Below are 18,487 nucleotides of genomic sequence, written 5' to 3'. Positions count from 1 at the left end.
AGAGGACAATGGGGACATATGCCTTCATCTGTCCAGAGTCAGTCCTAGACTAAAGCTGCCTTAGATTTTACAGCTCTTTTCACTTTGGTTCTTCTTTGTCTGATACATTCAAATCACAATCGACTCGTTTTTCCCAGATAAACTTTAGTTAATACATTTACATTTTGCTTTAGTATTTTTAGCACTTAACATAAATTTTACAAACCATAAATGAAATAATACATAATATTTGAATAGATTATACCAATTTAAGGATCCAAATAAAAATAATTCCAATTGTTTTAAAAGAAAAACCTTAAATTTTCAATATACATGAACATAGTAATCCGATATTTAAAGAAAATACATTCTTCAAACAATATATTTGCAGTCCATAGTATATCCCAATTCCAACATTGAATAAAATTCTATAAGTCAGAAACTATAAATGGCAAATATAACAAATTAGAGAAAGGCGATTTTCATGTACAGTTTGGTGATATGTTTAATTAAAATGGATACTTTTCTGAAACAGAATTCTTTTAATATATTTTATTCTTCTTGCTGCTGTTGAATTAAAAAATTGCAGACTTCTATATGGGTTGATAAGCTATCCTGGGTCTCAGAGTTAGATGTATGTTAGCTTCTGTAGTAGGGCACTTTCCATCACTTGAAATTTAATAATTAGGTAAGTAATGCCTTTAGTTTTCCTATAATCACATTAGTATTTAAAATAAATTAAAACAGGTTTTTAAATAGCTTTCATTTTTTAATTTTCTTACTAGGCTAAAATACCTGCAGCTTAATCTCAGGAAAGATATTCTATTATCTGTATAAACTCTAAATTCTTAATTTTTCCTTCTAACTATGCAGAGCTCTCTTATTAATGATTTTATTTTCATTACTTTGAAAAATATTTTAAATAAAAATAAAATTTTACCCTACCTCTTATTTTCCTTATTTGCACTAACATGGACCTATGATTGTCTGAGTAGCATACAAAATATTGCTTTACAAAAATGTGAGCAGAAGCACTTTCCATTAAATATTTAATATCTCCAAAATTTTTAATTTATAATATGGAAATATATGTAATTATCAGCATTTATATTGCAAAAATAGGGCTTTGTTTTTAAGTCAGGCATCTTGTCATAGTAAGTTGATTATTATAAGTGCTTCTTTATATTTTTGTGAAAAAAATAATCAAGATGTTGTTATTGCAGCTCTGTAGGAGTCAGGAATCCAGCAATACCAAGATAACGTGTTCAAACGCTTGTCAAAATTATAGCTCCTTATCATGGTATTTTTACTGTAATTCATTTTTTGTTTGATTTTTATTTTTAGTTCAACTGTTGATGCAAAATCAGAGGAAGCTACTAAAATGGAAAAAGGAAAATCAGCGTTAAGCAAAGTTTTGGAATCTTTGTGCAGACATCATCAGCAACAAGTGCTGGCTATGTTGAAATTTCTAGTCCAAGAGCAGAGTGCTGCTTCCCTTTGCTGTTGTAATGCGTCATGCGCTGTTTCTTCAGAATCTCAAAAGCCCCTATTTGAAGATGATTTACATGGTCTGTTCTGTAGTTGTGAATATAGACTGGCAGAAAGTGGGGGTTTACAAAATGAAAAGCAAACCTCTGGCTTAGTGCCTCTGCCAGCCTGTATTAAAGAATTACATTGCTTATCTTGCCAAACTGTAACTATTGAGCACATTAAGACAGTCATGACTAGAGGAATTTCAAACAGTCATCATTCACACAGGTACTGTTCTGGACTGTTACCAAACATTCACTCTACAAAATCAGCCTCTCATAGTCCTCTTTCATCAAGAGAGGTATATGATCGTCCAGCCAGTCTTAAAGATGTTTGTAGATCTCGAAGTCCCTCACCCCCACCATTATCACCTGTACAGACTGAAGGATTTGAAAAATTGAAAGATGTCATCTCAGAGCTGTCAGCCTTAGAAAATAGCAAACTTGAAGCAAACACTAACCAGCCTCCATCTCTAACACCAGCAGAAATAAGCAGTAACAAGGGTCTTCATGAAGGCAAAACTCTTAAAGCTAATAAATCTGATTCTGTCTTCATGGAAGCCAGCAGTAATTATACTATAAACCATGAAAAAGGTGAAACTGCTGTAATTTTTCAAGACTTAATGGATCGCATTAATGAAAAATTAAAATCAATAGAAACCACAGATGTAGCAAACCTTGTAAAGTTATCAAACAGTGATTATAATACAGATAATGATTTGAAATTGAGAGACTTAATAACATCTCTCTTGCATAATGCAAAGGCTAGTGATTATAGTTTTATGGAATTACTAAACCAACATGATAAAAAGGTAGAAAATAAAATCATTCAGACAAGATTTCGAAAGCGTCAACAGACCTTATTTGCAATGCACAACTCTCCTGATTCACCCATGATCAGGAGGCAGTCTTTACAGATAAAAAGAGAACTTGCGAGTTTAGATGAAAATTTTACAAGAAAAAGGTACAGTGAAAAAAATTCAAGAAAACTGTTACGTAATAGTGAGATATTTTCCTCAAATAAAGAACTCCATCATTGTCAAGAGACTTCTTTCCAGAATTCTCAAAGTTTTCAAGATAAAAATCTTGCAGGAACATTGTTTTCCCCAAATAATTCTGTACAGTCATTGCAAGAGCCTCTTCATAGTTTGGAAACTAACCTTGCTTGTGATGAATTTTCAGAAAACTTTAAAACAACTTCACTTGAGAAAAGGAGCATAGGAAAATCACAAGAGAAATCAAGAGCTGGAAGAAAAACTCTGCATAATAAGAGTGAGAATCCAAAACTAGAGAACACTCAAACACCTTTGAAAAATGATGCTTCTGGACTTCTGAGCAGAACTAAAAGAAATATTGTACCTCCAGGGTGGTATTCTATATATGTAACAAATAATTACATTTCTAAAAAATCCCTTAAGGCCAAAAGAGTATCAGAATCCAGACAGAATAAAGATCCAGTAAAAAATATTCAAATTGAAAGCTCACAAAATATAGACCTAAGCAAAATTGCAATGAGTTCCAATTTGCAAGTTCTTGTGGAGCGTTTGGAAGATACAATAAATATGGCCCATAGATCTTGGAACAGTCAGCCATTATCAGAAGGATTTAAAGCACCCAAGAAACTGATAGAAATTGATGGTAAAGACAAACATGCTGGAAGAAATATGGCTCTTACTTTAAGTAGAATGATACACAAAGAACAAAGCTTATCAAAATCTGCGATAGCATCTGGTAATATGAAAAGTCACCGGATGCCTACAGTGGAGGTGAATAACAAAAGCTTAGATAATCTGAAACAGGCAGCTGTTGTAGGGTCAGGTAGCATGACTCCCAGTATGGAAAGTACACCAATAAAATGCGCAAATACTGAAACTTTTCCTTTTTCTAACTATTGTAGTCCTATCAAACTCATGTTTTTATCTGAGATTAAAAGTAGCGAAGGAATCAAATATACTTTAACTTCAGTTGGTACTTCAAGATGGAATACTGATTTTCCTCTTGAAAAACGCTCAAGCCATCATGTAACTGGAAGAAAAACAGAAGTGAGTGAAGTCAGGCCAAATGTCGACTCTGAACATTGCAATTCCAGTCATGATATGGACACTCTTCAAAGAGAATTAAACAAATGTAGTTGTGCGAAAGAAACTGCAGAGTCATCTGCAATGTTTACAGATTGTTTAAATAATGATAAGCCACAAGAGGAACCGAAGGACAATTCAACTGGTGTTGTTGATTCATCTTTTAAAAGGAAACCAGGCAGACCTAAAAAAATAGGTCCCCAAATTGTGAAACAGATTAAAAGGCCAATTGGAAGACCACCCAAACCAAAAACTGATAAAAAAGATGTCACCATTTGCCAAAATGAGCCGTTTAATGCTGGAAGAAGCCCAGACCCTCTCTTGTCCGAAGTAAAAGAAGGTGTTTATAAAAAAACGATTACAGTAACTGTTATTTATGGAAGGTCAAGAAGAACTAAAAGGCATGTTTCTGAAGGAAGCGTAAACACGAACAATATTATGTCATTGAGCAATAATGTTTCAGATTTCCCCCTTGTCTCCAGTAGTCTCAGCATTGTGCCTGGACACAGAAAGGACTCAGGTGAAGGAGCAAGCACAATGTCAGGCTTCACCACTGGAAGTGAGACCTTAGAATCTGGCTTTGATTATGTTAGGCCTATCAAAGACAAACCTATAATACCCCAGACTTCCAAGATCATTATTCGACCAAATCAGAAGCCTTTGGCAATAATTAGGAAGCCTGGTAGACCTGCAAAAGTAAAAATCTCAGGCATATCAGTGACTATTAGTAGCATTTCACCTCAGGAAAGAGAAGTAAGTATTAGTAGCTGCTTACCTCCCTTAGAGCAGGAGAATATGTTAGGAAAATACCTATCTGAAGAAAAGCATGACCAGCATTGCAATAAGGTGGATAAAACAAGACACACTGAAGTGGACACAGCTAAAAATGAGTCAAAATGTCTAGTTAATGCAGTACCTTTGAGACATTCTGTTAGAGATAGAAAACCATCTCTGCATTTCTTACATTCATTAGCATCTCCTAGGTCACTTATCTATAGAAATTCTCTGCTTCATAAGTCATATAAATTCCACTTGCAGAAGGGCAAAAGGCAAAAGAAAAAACACAGGCAGTCAAGAATAAAAATAGCTTCAAAAGATACTCCAGGAACTAGACATTCAAGGAATGCAAAAAGGTGTTCAGAAGATAACAAATTAGTACCTGTTTCTGAAGTTTCCTTGGACCCTATCATTTCATCAAACTCTTTACTCCGATGGTGGGCTACTTCTACTTCAAATGACTCTTTACTAGAAGAATTAAATAATAGATTTGAGCAAATAACAAATGCGTGGGTCCAAGTGAATGGAGATGAAGCTGGGAACGTTGCTCACAAAACAGGATATGTTGAAAAGGATCATTTCAAAATAGCTAACCCTTTGCAAACTTGTCTTTTAGAACTAGAAGTTTCACCTGTAAAAATGCTTTTTCAGAAAAAATATGATTTGAATGAGCTCTGTACGTGGTTTATGCAAACAACAGAAACACAGTCTCTTTCACTTGTTAGAAAGGCAAATGCTCGAAACCCTTTGGAAGTAATAAATACCAAGGGAATAAAATTAGGAACCAAATACTGTGATTTTAATAACAGCCCCTTCAGGAAGCACTTTAAAAAATTTGCCCTCTCTTCTCCTTCAAAATCAGTGGGGAAGTTACATATACTGCATAAGATGGTTAGCTCTCCACTTCTAAATGTAAAAAGTAATTTAACACTCACTAGATTGAGAAGGACTGAGTTGAAAAGGTTGCGCCATGAAAGATGGAGAAGAGAGGGAAAAGCACCCAACCATGAAACAGCTGACTGGAACTCTGGAAGGAGAAACTTCAGATTTTCCTGCCAGAACCAGTTTTTGGAGAAGACTAGAGAGAGAACACATGCTGACATTCCATTTTGTGGGAAATGCACAGTAGATCACCAGTGTATTTTACCACCTCCTGAGATCAAGGATAACTTTTTGCAAGACATGGTGGCAATGCCTGACTTGAAAACACATGCTGGTTTACAGAATAAATTTAAGTCTGAAGCAAAAGAGAAAGGAACAAATGCCATCCAGAAAGATTTTGTATGTCCCAATAATTGGAGATCAAAAACCTTACGAGACTGTAGAATATTTTTGAGGAAAATTAACTGTCTTGAGCATAGAAATACTTTTAAGCTAAATACAGTCATTTGCTCTCCTGAATCTGTTGGCGGTGGAAGTAGTCAGCAGACACATAGAGAAGAATCACAGCGTTTTACCCTAAGATCTCATTCTGCCAGGCAAAATGTTCTTGAAAAGCAAACTAAAGAAACAGAAAATGCTCAAGCAAATAGGCCTTCAACTGATAAAGTTGCTGAAGAACTTGGCAATAATCAGTTAAGTAACTGTGCTAACCTTGACAGGAATCCTTCTGATAGTTCAGAAGTGCTTAGCAAATTGAACAAAAGAAAAAGACCACCATGGAAGACCACAGAAATGTCAACAAAAAGACATAAACGGCAATCTTGCAACAGTGGACAAATGGCAAACTATATTTCAAAATCCCATGTAGGTAAGTTTTTCTCTACTTAATTGTAAAGTTTCATTGTAGGTGCCTTGAGTAAAGTAGGAAAAGATAGAAAAATAACAGTTGATTCAGTTTTAACTTATTTCTAAAATACTTGGACAAGTTAATTTCTTGGCACCTAGTATGAAACTCATGCGATTAGGTGCTGCTAAATGTATCATCTAGTGTACTCCTCCTCCTCTTAATATGTCTAGGATTTTGAGCACATAAAACTACAGTGGAGATATTAGAAAGCTTCTGTAAAATCTATCATGAATATAAAAGTTCCTGCTTTTGCAATTAATAGATCTAATATAAAATCAAAAAGCAGTTTGACTCATAAATACGATTATGTACCTAAAAATTTACTACACTACAGGCTAATATATATTCTCTCAATAAGTAACAACGGTTAGATCCCATATGAAGAAGTCAAAGCTGTCCGAATAGAATAGTAAACTCTATAACATAAGAATACTAGGATACCCGTCTGCTCCCCCACCAAATTGTTTATACTATTTGGTATGCTTTGGAACTTACTTTAAGACTGCTTTTTTAAACACAGTAGAATAACAAGATTTCCTCAGTAAGCAATCAGTAGTTTCATTTTTTCTTCCATATCAAATGCTAATAAGTTCATTTTTACAGACATGAAGGTGAGAATATCCTTTTATTTTTTTAATTGTTGGTCGTGGGGCCTGAACTGTGGGCCTGGGCACAGTCCCTCAAGGCTAGTGCTCTATCACTGGAGCCACAGTGCCACTTCCAGCTTTTTCTGCTTATGTGGTGCTAAGGAATTGAACCCAGGGCCTCATGCATGTAAGGCAAGCACTCTACCACTGAGCCAACTTCCCAGCCCCGAGAATACCTTTTTATAACAAAGCAAGGGAGAGTGAGTCATGGTTTGGCTCATGCAAAATTGGAAATGCAAAAAGAAACCACTTAATAATGATGTGCTTCATTGGGTCATATTGACATGACGTCGGCCCAGGATGATTGTTACCCTCAGAATCTGGAAGGACATGGTATGAACACCGGGGTGGCCAGTGTACCACTTTCTTCACTGCTTATTTCTTGGGTACTGACAGCACAGGAGATTTACACAGAGTGCTTCCTGTCTACTAATGACTTGGAAGTGTAGGGACATTTATCATATGGATTCATTCTTTTACACTGTATGTCTTAGGGTATTTTGGGGGGAGATTGGTGGTGTTGGCTTTTTTTACCCCTTTTTCCCCCCTTGGTAGTATTAGGGCTTGAATTCAAGGCCTTGCACTTGATAGACAAGCATTTTGCCACTTGAGCCACACTTCCAGCTCCACTCTTTTTTCTGGCTTGTTTCTCAGCTAGTATCCCACTAACATTTTTTTTCCTGGTCTCAAACTCTGATCCTCCCATATCTATCTCCCAAGAAGCTGGAATTACAGGTCTGAGCTACCGTGTCCAGTACTAACCTTCTAAAAATGTGCCTAAAAGCTAAAGTAGGTTCTTATATTAAAATATTTCAAGCAGTGATTAAATTCTACAACTTTATTAGGTAAAGACTTGATGGTCCCACAAAACCAGTTCTTATGAATAATTTCAGAATACCTAATCAATAATATTAAGCATGTAATTATTAAAATTTCAAATGTCTAACATGAAATGATTAAAAACTTTGAAGGAAGTCAAAGTAGAATCTCCATTATGAAAGATGATTAAGACCAGAAAGAATAACCTTTGTTTATTTAGTAGATAGCTGAAAACATCATTATAACATATACTGTTATGGGGAATTAAAAGGGCAAGAACCTAACCTAATAGTAATATTTACCAAAAAATATGCATATGTATTTTTATGAAGAATAAAATGTAAAGTTTCATTTTTAATTCTCTGTACCATCCTCATTTCATGTGGTTACAGTTTATTAAAGGTAATTTGCATTAATTCATTTTACAACAGAACCGTATTTTATCCTTTCAGCAACATAACCATTGTATTTTCCTATGAATCAAATATAAGGTTAATTGTACTATGATTCCTTACCATTAACTATGAGATCATCCTAAAAAAGAAAGATGGAAGAGATCTATTCCTTTGTCAAATTAGTGTTAAAATCCTTTTAGGGTATTGGAAAAAAATAATGTTAGCCTCATATGAAAGGTTGCTTTCCCTCTTTGTCCTTTCTTAAATTACTAGTACTGTTTCCTGTTCTGCTTAAACTATTACTTATCTTTAACTGATAACTTTCCTTCTTTGTTTTTTAACATTCTTTTTTTAATCAACCAACCAAGACATTATTCTTATACAGATGTATTTATAGTAACGTGTTATTTTTATCTGGCTTTTAAATGTTTGCTTCCAGTGTTTTGGTTTGTTTTTTCCTTTTTCTTTTCTCATTTTTCTCATTTTTCTTTTTGCTGTTTAGGAAATGACACTAAAACTCATGATTATCCTTGTGTGTGTTTTTCTTCTTCATAGACTAGTGACTGAAGACTTGAGAGACTTAATAGGACTTTTCTAGAAAAATTTGTATGACTATAAGAATTTTGGAATATTTGTATTAGAAATATTTCTATCATGAATGTCTGATTTTGTACATTTTGATGTTAATTATCTAAATACAGTTTAATACAGATGGGTTTTAAAGTTTTATACTTTACCACATTTGAACTGCTTTGAATTAAGTATGCACATAGAAAGAGAAAGATTATCTCCTGTGGGATAATGCATGCCTATAATATAAATTCACAAAGTTCCCTTTCCATCTAATTAGAAAACAGGATCTTTTAACATTTATTTAGTCACTAACTAGAGTGTGATGTGCACCTCGAGGAGGATATTATGTGTCTTAGGAATCGAGCCAAAGTCATGGGGTTTGAACATGTACAGTTGCCATCGCATGGGCTAGGAAAATGAAGAGTGGTGTGGCCAGAAAGGGGGGAAGGAAGTGTAGGACAGAGCCTGAGCCCAGATGTATCTTCGCTTGTCATGTGTAAGCTGAGACTTGAAGGATGTCCAAATATTAGAACTGAGCACAGCAGTATATCACACAACACATTATATGGGAAAAAATGGGGGCAATAAAAGAAAGTAAATTTATTCCCAACACTGAGTGATTTAATTGAGGTATAAAATAGGAATCATGGAGCATGGATTTGGCAGGTTGGGAGGGGAAAATGATAACTGATAAAGCTACTAAAGAAAATGTAGAGCAAATTGTGAGGGCAGAATATCAGCTAAGGAAGAAAAAATGTTTGAAGTCTCAATTTAGCAGTAAGTAATGGAAATGAAGAGGGTTAGCCAAACCCTGAGAAGCAGATCAGTGTCTTAGAGTATGGGAAGAGTACAGGATAATATGAAGGTTCTGCCTTGAACTTGTAGTGAGATCAACATTCACTGACATAGACACACTCTGGTAGCCAGTGGAATATCCAAGAGAAGATCTTTAGGGAGCTGATAGATCATGTGTGTTGCTCAGAAATGAGGCCTGAGTAGAGATGGAGTTTGAGGCAGCAAATGAAGCACAAAGAGTGGAGGACGTTAACTTAGTGTAAGACTGAAAGAGCTCAGGATCTCAGATCTCCAAAGACATAGAGGCAGAAAAATTGTACACAGAAAGCGACTGTTGATAGTAGTCCAGTGACGAGGCTTGGGCTCACGGTCTTATGCTGTAACCCCACGGCAGGAGGATGGCTGCAGTTTGAGGCCAGCCCAACACAAGTTAACAAGACTCACAAATAAGCATGGTGGTGCATGCCTGTCTCCAGGAACTTCTGAGATAGAAGAGGGTCAGTCAGTCAATAAGTATAAATAATTTTAAAAAGTAAGAAAGTAAGAGGATCCTAGTTTGAAGGCAGTCCAGACATAGTTAGTACAAAAACCATACCTGGAAAACAACCTAAAATAAGAGTATTGGTGAGTATGACTTAAGTGGTAGTATGCAAGTGTGAGGCACTTATTTAAATCCCAGAACTGCAAAAATAAAAAAGGGGGAGAGGGGAAGAAAAGCAAGCTGAAGTATGGTAAAGGGAAATGTGTTTTAAGAAAGGAATATAGTAACCTGTTGATAAAACATCCATCAAAAAGAGCCCTAAAATTATTTCAATGAATTTAGCAACAAGAGGTTGGTTACCTTAGCACTTCAGAAGACAGAGGAAGTCTTAATACTAAAGGAACCGAGAAAAATTAGCACAGGAACCTAGGTATGGTTACAAAGAGAGGAGAGATTAAACTAGGGTTGAAGGCATGTCTTCAAATTTGTTCTGATCTCAGTGAGACAGAGCCAGTAAAAAACCAAAGGAGGACCAGACCACAGTGAGATTGCATGTGGTAAGGGTGAGGCGGGGTCCCTGAGGTGATTCATTATGGAGAATTATTAGAAGTTGGTTGTGGCCATGAGGTTCACTTGCCTTACGAGAAAATAATGGGAAAAACACGTGCTCCCATTATTTTACACGTCAGTACTTCATGGACAGAATGTTGAGATGTTAGAGTTCATTTTCTGTGAGTTAGGATGCAATCTAGGAGTAATATATAGGATTGGCTACTGGGAAAAGTTTGAAATTGTCTAAAGAAATACAAAATTCTAGGCTGGGGGCCTGATTCATTAGCAAACAGAAAGCACTGAGTTCAGACCTAGTATCACTGGCAAAGAAGAAAAGGAGAAAAGAAAAATCGAAACAAGTATCAGATAGAGATTGAGTCTGAGTAGCTGCTTGCTTTTATTCCTGTTGCCATGTAGACTCAAGAAGATGGGAGCTTACATGCAGTGGGAGTTGGGTTCCCCATGTGGTTGGAGAAGGACAGATATCACATCAAGAATAGATCAGCTTCACTCTGTGAACAGTAAGGAGCTGAGTTTTCTAGTAGTAGCACAAAATACAGATTCGGGGAGGGAATAGGAAATGAGGTTAGTGAAGGGCCAGTTCCTGAGGAGTTTTGAGGTGATACTGGCCTAAAATGGATCATACCTATTAAAAAGAGTTCTACCATAGACTAATGCTACTCATTCTAAAATTTTAAGTTAACATCATAAACATGTAGAATTCAGGTGACACTTTGACACAGAGTTGGATTCTAAGATGACTTAAAAAAGTGTTCGTTTCATCGTTAGCCCTCTTTGGGTCAGAAATGGAGCTGTGGCTCAAGTGGTGGAGCTCTAGCCTTGAGCCCAAAGCTCAGGTATTGCACCCAGGTTCTTGCGTTCAAGCCCTGAAAAAAAAAAACACAAACGACCTTTTCAGATGTTTCACAGTCACCTTAATCTAGATTGCTACACAAGTGTGCCAGAGATGGATTCCAAGAAAACCAAAACCCTTGTCCTTGTTTTTCCCAAGGTGCTTTGAGAGCCAGGGTTCCTGAGATCCAATCAGGCTTGAAATGACCAGTCATCCCCCTTATTTCTCACTGAGCCACCGTGGCCCACTATCATAGTTTGTGTTTGGGCATAGTTTGCGTAATTAGCCTAAGCTACATTTCTCAAATTTTTTGTATGTCATAATTCTTTATTTTCATAGATCAAGTGGGGAGCATGATCATTCCCTGATAAACTTTGTTTTATTGTGGTATTTCCAAAAAGAATACAACTATAAAGTTAATTCGTGTACTCGATTTGAAGATCTTTGTTGCACATGAAGTCAAAAGTATAAAGGCTTTTACTATTATTAAGTAAACCAAAAATGATCACATTCTGATCACTTTATTTATACATAGTCTTAATTGTGTCTGAACTGGAGATAGATATTTTAATGTAAAATCCAGCAATCGGAACCTTGCTGAACCTATTGCTGAACCTTGAAAACCCACACCAAGTTCCATACAACTTGGGAAGTTCACTCATTTGCTACTTTTATTTCTGTGTTATAACATAGAGTTAAATTTTAGAATCCTGTATCTGTACATTTCTTAGTACATTCATTCTGCTATGTTTGTCTCTACCATGTGTAGTGGTATACAACTGCCATTCTAGCACTTGGGAGATGGGAATCTCCCTAACTTTTTTGTTGTTGTTGTTGGTCGTGGGGCTTGAACTCTGAGCCTGGGCACTGTCCCTCAGCTCTTCAGCTCAAGGCGAGTACTCTTACCACTTGAGCCACAGCGCCACTTCTGGTTTTCTAGTGGTTTATTGGAGATAAGAGTATCATGGTAAATAAAATGCTATTATAAATTTAAAAAAAAAAAAGAGTATCACGGACTTTTCCTGCCAGGGCTGGCTTTAAACCGTGGACCTCAGATCTCAGCCTCCTGTGTAGCTAGGATTACAGGCATGAGCCACCAGCGCCCCTTCTCACTAACTTTTTGTCCATGCTGGCCTTGAACCATGATCCTCCTGAACTTGGCCTCCCTAGTAGCTAGTATCACATGCATAAGCCTTCACATCTCACCTTAATTGGATTTAAATCAGTCAAACTACATTTTCTATTTATGTTATCTATTATTTGGTCACCTGTTTTTCCTCTTGCCTTCTTTTGAATCAAAATACATTTTATTCTATTCAGTCTCTTAATTTACTTTGAAAAAATAATATCTGAGGTATGTGCTGATGGTTAATGTCTTATCCTAGCTACTTGGGAGGTTGAGATCTGAGGATCATGGTTCAAAGCTAGCTTAGGCATGAAAGTCCATGAGGTTCTTCAATTAACCACACGCGCACACACACACAAACACTCAAAGTAGAGCTGTGGTTCAAGTGGTAGAGCACTAAGCTTGAACAAAAAAACCTCAGGATCAACGCCCAGGCCCTGAGTCCAAGCCCCAGGACCAACACACACACACACAATGGTTGCTGTAAGACACTGCACATCAAAGCTTATTATAGTGTAGCCATGCTATTGTCATGTATTCTGCTTCTGATAAAACCCACAAATACGTTATTACTATTGGTGCTTTAGTATAGTATAGTCCATTTTCTGAGGCTATCACAAAATACCTGAGGCTGATGCTTTTTGAAGAAAACAAGTTTCCTTACCCAGTTTTTGAGGCTGGACATTCAAGATGAGGTAGCCACTTCTGTTCAGCTTTTGGTAATGGTATCTGTGGCTGCACTGCAACGAGGCCAAGAAGCAGAAAGGGAATTGACCACATGAACGAGGGCGAGCATGGGGGGTGGCTTCCCTTTATAACAGCCCACTGAGAGCTGAGCTGCTGGGAGGAGTGCAGTAGTCCCTGTGAGGGCAGTGACGCAGTTACCTTCTGCTAGGCCACAGTGCCACCGCACTGGGGACCAAACAAAGCACGCAAGCTCTTAGCAGACAACTCAAGCCATACCCAGTCTGTAGCATGGTCAGGTATTCTTCAGATAAACTGTTAAAAAGGAAAATGAGGCTGGGACCAGTGCTTCATGCCTGAAATCCTAGCTGCTTAGAAGGCTGAGATCCGAAGAATGTGGTTCGAAGCCAGCCTAGACAGGAAAGTCTGTGAGACCCTTTTCCAGTTAACTATCAAAAACGCTTAAAGTGGAGCTGTGGCTTCAGTGGTAAGGGACAAGCCTTGAACTAAAATGCTAGGAGACTGCCCAAGCCCTGAATTCCAGCCTCAGGAATTGGTATGTGGGCTCACACACACACACACATGCATGCACGCATGTACACACAACACAGAAAAGAAAAAAAAACTTCAGACTCATCTTTGAGGAATCCTGAAGGATTGTCTAGTTAAGAACAGGTCAGCTTGCAATGGAAAAGTCAATAACGTGTTTCGTCTCAGAGGCCAAAAGATGTATTTCAAGAAGGGCTGCCACACGAATACCACATACTGCATCTTAAACCACAGAAATCCCAGTGTGGGGCTGCGACCCAGCTCAAGGCCTAGCACAGTTTGACTTCTGGTGAAGATTTTCCTCCTGGCTTGAACAGCGACAGTCTTCGTACTGTGCACTCACTGGGCAGAAAAGACTGGTATCCTCCCTTTCCTCCTCTCCATTTCCCTCCCTTTTCTCCTCTCCCCTTCCCTCCCTTTCCTCCTCCCCTTCTCCCCCTTTCTCCTCCCTGTCTTCCTCCTCCTCCTGCCCTTGGAATGCAGCTCCATTTTCGTGACTGACTGGAATTAAAGATGGTTTATAAATGAGGTCAGGGATGGCTTTAGTAGGTTCTATTTTCATGTAGTGAAAGTATCAGAAGCCAGATTGGACTCCTAGGAGTGAAGACAGAAGGAAATGGCAACAGCAAGGATAAGATCATTCGTTAACATAATCTGGTTCTAAAAGGGTTAACTTGAGGCAAATAACAGATGTAAGTTTTGAAGGTTGAGGTCTTACACTGATTTAACGAAAAGATGGCTGGAAACCATTGGCTCACGCCTATAATCCTAGCTACTCAGGAGGCTGAGATAATGAGGATCTCGGTTCAAAGCCAGCCCAGGCAGGAAAGTCTGTGAGCTCCATTTAAACACCAGACTGTGGCTCAAGTAGTAGAGTGCTCACCTTTAACTGTAGAGCTTAGGGCTAGTGCTCAGGCCCAGAGTTCAAGCCCCATAACCGATTTTTTTTTTTAAAATTCTGTTTATGCCCCCAATAATACCAGACTAAAAACAATGCTCATTCTAAGTTTTAGACTGGGCGAAGTTCTTGTTATGTATCAAAGTTAGCCTCAAACAATGTGCCTCAGTCTCCTGAAGACAGTATGATACAGGTGTACAGTACCAGACCCAGCTCCAACACTTATCATTAGGCATTTACTCGTGATTGGGGGAAAAAGCTGGGTGTTTATTTGGGGTGTTTCTCACAATTTGTGGGGTTAGCTGGCTGTCAGGAGAGACCACAGTGCCCTTCACATGTACCCAGCAAGTTTGTCCAAACAAACTCAATGTTCTTTCATTTTTGCTAACATACTCTTGACCCAGTCTGGTTGCATGGGTGACACAGAATGGGGAAAAGGATAAGGCAAAGAGGTTGACTTTAGGAATAAAGTCAAATGCAACTATTAATGTAATCCATTTTCTCTAGACAGTTTATCAAAAAAGATGGGTGCTGGTGGCTCACACCTGTAATCCCAGCTACTCAGGAGACTGAGATCTGAGGATCACAGTTTAAACCCAGCCCGGCAGGAAAATCCATGAGACTTATCTCCTATAAACCACCAGAAAACCAGAAGTGGTGCTGTGGCTCAAGTGGTAGAGGGCTAGTCTTGAGCTGAAGAGCTGAGGGACAGCGCCCAGAGTTCAAGCCCCATAACCAGAAAAGAAAAAAAGAGAAAAGATGAACATACAGGATCCAGAAACATTTTAAATCATACCATGTTCTAGTTTGTAAGTTCACATTATTTAAAGTTGCCAACTTGCTAAATACTCTTCATATTAAAAATCTCTCACGTTCTATTAAGGTAGCAGAATAATGTATACATTTATTATTTGTATATCGCAACCAACTGCTTGAGGCATGGTGCGGTGTCTTGCACTGATACACAAAATCACTGAAAAATGAAGGGAAAATTGTGCATTCCTATATCACAGTGCCACGGGCCTTCACACTTGCATGGCAGTGCACCCTGCTCATTGGTTTCTGAACACGATTGGTATTTTATGTCCTTGACCTGACTATAATTTGTCTTTCTAAAAGTTCAGGCAGACCCCGCAGTTGTCAGCAGAAAGCTAGTCTTTCTGTTGTGGCTGTCGTGTGAATCGCTGGCTGTGTGGTTTGGTGCGCCCTCCCCATCTCACACTGAGTCCTTAATCATACCTCTCAATCGTTGTGAAATGAAGTTTTTTAATGTCCTTTTTATGAAACTGATTGGAGTGAACTGCAAATGTAGGACTGTTATCATCCATGTTGTGTTTCTATAACAAAATACCTCAAGTTAGATAACCTGTGAAGAAGAAGGTATTTAGTATTTAGCTCACAGTTCTGGAAGTCCCAAGAGCATGATGTTTCCATGGACTTCTAAGGAAGACTTCAAGGTGGACAGCATGACTAGTAGGAGTGTGTGCACACACATGTGCATGTGAGATGTACGGGGGGGGGCAGAGGGAGAGGAGCCAGGCTGTTATTTGTAACAACCTACTCTTTTGAAAACTAATTTGCTCCAATCAGGCCGGACCTACTCCATAAGATGAGCATTAATCCCTTCAAGAGGGTGATTATGACCAAATTGTCTCTCTCTCTCTCTCTCTCTCTCTCTCACACACACACACACACACACACACACACACACACACACGTTACACTATGCCTTTATTATTGTAAAGGTGATTACAGAGGGGTAACAGTTACATAAGTCAGCCAGTGAGTACATTTCTTTTTTAACAGTGTCACTTCTTCCTCACCTTCTCCCAGTTTTTCCATGCCAACCCCCTCCGCCCTCCCCCCACAAATTTATAGTTCATTTTGAAGTAGTGTCGGGTGAGTAGCACTGCCACATTTGCTCACCCTTTGTCCCACCATTTCTGTGCTCCCCCTTTCCCTCCCCAAAACAAATCAACTTAACATACAAAACAAAAGATACAGAGAATAAAAACAATGACCAAGGGAGGGGGGGAAAGCAACACAACAAAGACCTCTTGTTTCCATTTCTTGTTCATTTCAATAAACATCATTTTATCTGATCATACGCACATAGCCAATAGTGTTATTTGGAAAGCAAGCTTTGAGCCTAGGCTGTTTAGGGGTCAAACCATCTCAAGGTTTACACACCAAGACTACTGGACTTGTTACCCTGGTCTTGCTCTTCACCACCATGCTTTCCCAGTCCTCTAACACAAAAATAATCAGATAATCACAGGCAAAAAAAAGGCTGTAAAATCCCCTGCTTTATCTACTGAAGCTTTCCCACTGGAAAAATTGGCTTTTATGATTAAATCTTAAAAACAATAACAAAAAAAACCCTAAAACTTAAAATCTTAACAAGACAAAAGATTTAGACCTCATCATCACCCTGGCAGAACACGTCTGTGTGGCGAGATCTTAACCGCTTTTACATTTCACCTCCTACTCCCACTTAAACCTAGAGATTAAAGATTAACTTATATGTCTATACAAATTCAAATTAAACCATTGTCTTATCTGCCTACAAGGGCACTGCAGAAAATATCATACATAACCTGTCATTTCCAGTAATTTTCTGTGCTAATTATAATAACATTAGGTCACTTTTATTAACCATGTAGCCAGTCAGTGAGACAAAGGTTTTATTTCTCATGGATCATAATTTCTCTACTTGGCATAAAGTCATTTAATGGTCACACTGACCTAAAGAAGCAACATCCATTATGTTTGCTCTCTAGTTAAACTGAATCCTAGATAGAGGGAGGAACAAATACTGGATTGAATTCAGGATAAGAACCCAGGCCCTACAAATCCTCCCCCCCCCACCCCAACTTACTAAAATCTTCATCTAACACTGTTTCTTCCACCTGTTGAATTAATCTTACGCTTCTCTGCAGTTCTTTGTATGCATGTGTGTTTTTTATTCCTTGCAATGATCTATAACACAGTCACAAATACTATTTGCCCATTTTACAGATGAGGAATTTAGGTCAGAGGAATTCAGTAACTTGAAGAAATTAAGTAGCGTAAGTTCCAGCTGTGTCTGACTTCAAGGTCCATGTGCCCACCTGCAAGTTCTGCTGTGGTTTAGGTTTGAGGCAAGGGGCCAGTATTTGAGCATTGCCGCTGGGTTTCAGAAGCCCTTTGCCTTTGTTTATTGGTTTCTCTGCAGTTCTTTAGCACTTTTTATTCCTTTTATGTTTAGTGCATACTGTGTCTGCACTCTGCTAATTCATAAATACTGTCTCTCCTGACCTACTTCCAAACCCTGGAAAACAGACACCCTCACAGGCTCTTTGGATTCCCCTACGTTCTCAGGTGTGTCTCTGGACCTGCTGGTGACCAGGGCTCCACCTAGCACTGAGGGGCCTTGCTTTGTGGCAAGGTCCTCATCTAAGCCTTCTGGAACCCAAGATCCACCACAGTCAGAGTCACAGGGAGAGCCTTGCTGAGTCAAAAAGATGACAGTACACTTTCCTACTTCATGAAGTTTCGTGTGCCTTTAACAACCTATCTAGATAGATTGACGGAGGTTTCAAGTTACAGAATAGAGCTGAACCTTAACAGCTATTCAGTAAGTTTCCACTGCACCAACATTTCACAGATAACCATTTCCAGAAGAAAGGAAACTAGTCATCCAGAATTTGGAGAAACCATTGGAGTTCCAATTTGATGGTGCCAGATCATTCATATATATGTGTATTTCAAATCCTGTGTCATAATCTTCTATATCTGTGTATGCATCCAACTTATCTCTCCAACTTATCTCTCCCCTGAAACTCGACCTCAAGAACACTCTGGTAGCTCTCAAGAATATGTCAGGCTAGGGCTGGGAAGGTGGCTCAGTGGTAGAGCGCTTGCCTTGCATGCCTGAGGCCCTGGGTTTGATTCCTCAGCACCACATAAGCAAAAAAAGAAAAA

At 38.3% G+C, this 18,487-nt stretch overlaps 1 protein-coding gene across 1 annotated transcript; it reads left to right on the top strand.

Annotated features, from left to right (window-relative positions):
• Positions 1-8: 8 nt before the first annotated feature.
• Positions 9-8,714, top strand: LOC105980152. The gene is made up of 3 exons (XM_013008893.1): positions 9-37; positions 1,324-6,113; positions 8,516-8,714. The coding sequence occupies exons 1-3, from the start codon at positions 9-11 to the stop codon at positions 8,566-8,568; spliced, it is 4,872 nt and encodes a 1,623-aa protein (XP_012864347.1). The 3' UTR covers positions 8,569-8,714.
• The last annotated feature ends 9,773 nt before the right edge of the window (positions 8,715-18,487 follow it).

The sequence above is a fragment of the Dipodomys ordii genome, unplaced genomic scaffold, assembly GCF_000151885.1.
Source record: "Dipodomys ordii isolate 6190 unplaced genomic scaffold, Dord_2.0 Scaffold8, whole genome shotgun sequence".
Taxonomy (NCBI): Eukaryota; Metazoa; Chordata; class Mammalia; order Rodentia; family Heteromyidae; genus Dipodomys; species Dipodomys ordii.
The sequence above is the reverse complement of the archived record's forward strand: the minus strand, read 5'-3'. Positions and strand labels throughout refer to the sequence as shown.

What these genes read in the sequence shown, in the direction of transcription:
- LOC105980152 (XM_013008893.1), top strand. Translation starts at nt 9, where the DNA reads ATGGGGACATATGCCTTCATCTGTCCAGA. An exon ending in TATGCCTTCATCTGTCCAGA is followed by an intron (nt 38 to 1,323) that starts GTCAGTCCTAGA and finishes TTTTATTTTTAG; the next exon opens with TTCAACTGTTGATGCAAAAT. An exon ending in TATTTCAAAATCCCATGTAG is followed by an intron (nt 6,114 to 8,515) that starts GTAAGTTTTTCT and finishes TTTGCTGTTTAG; the next exon opens with GAAATGACACTAAAACTCAT.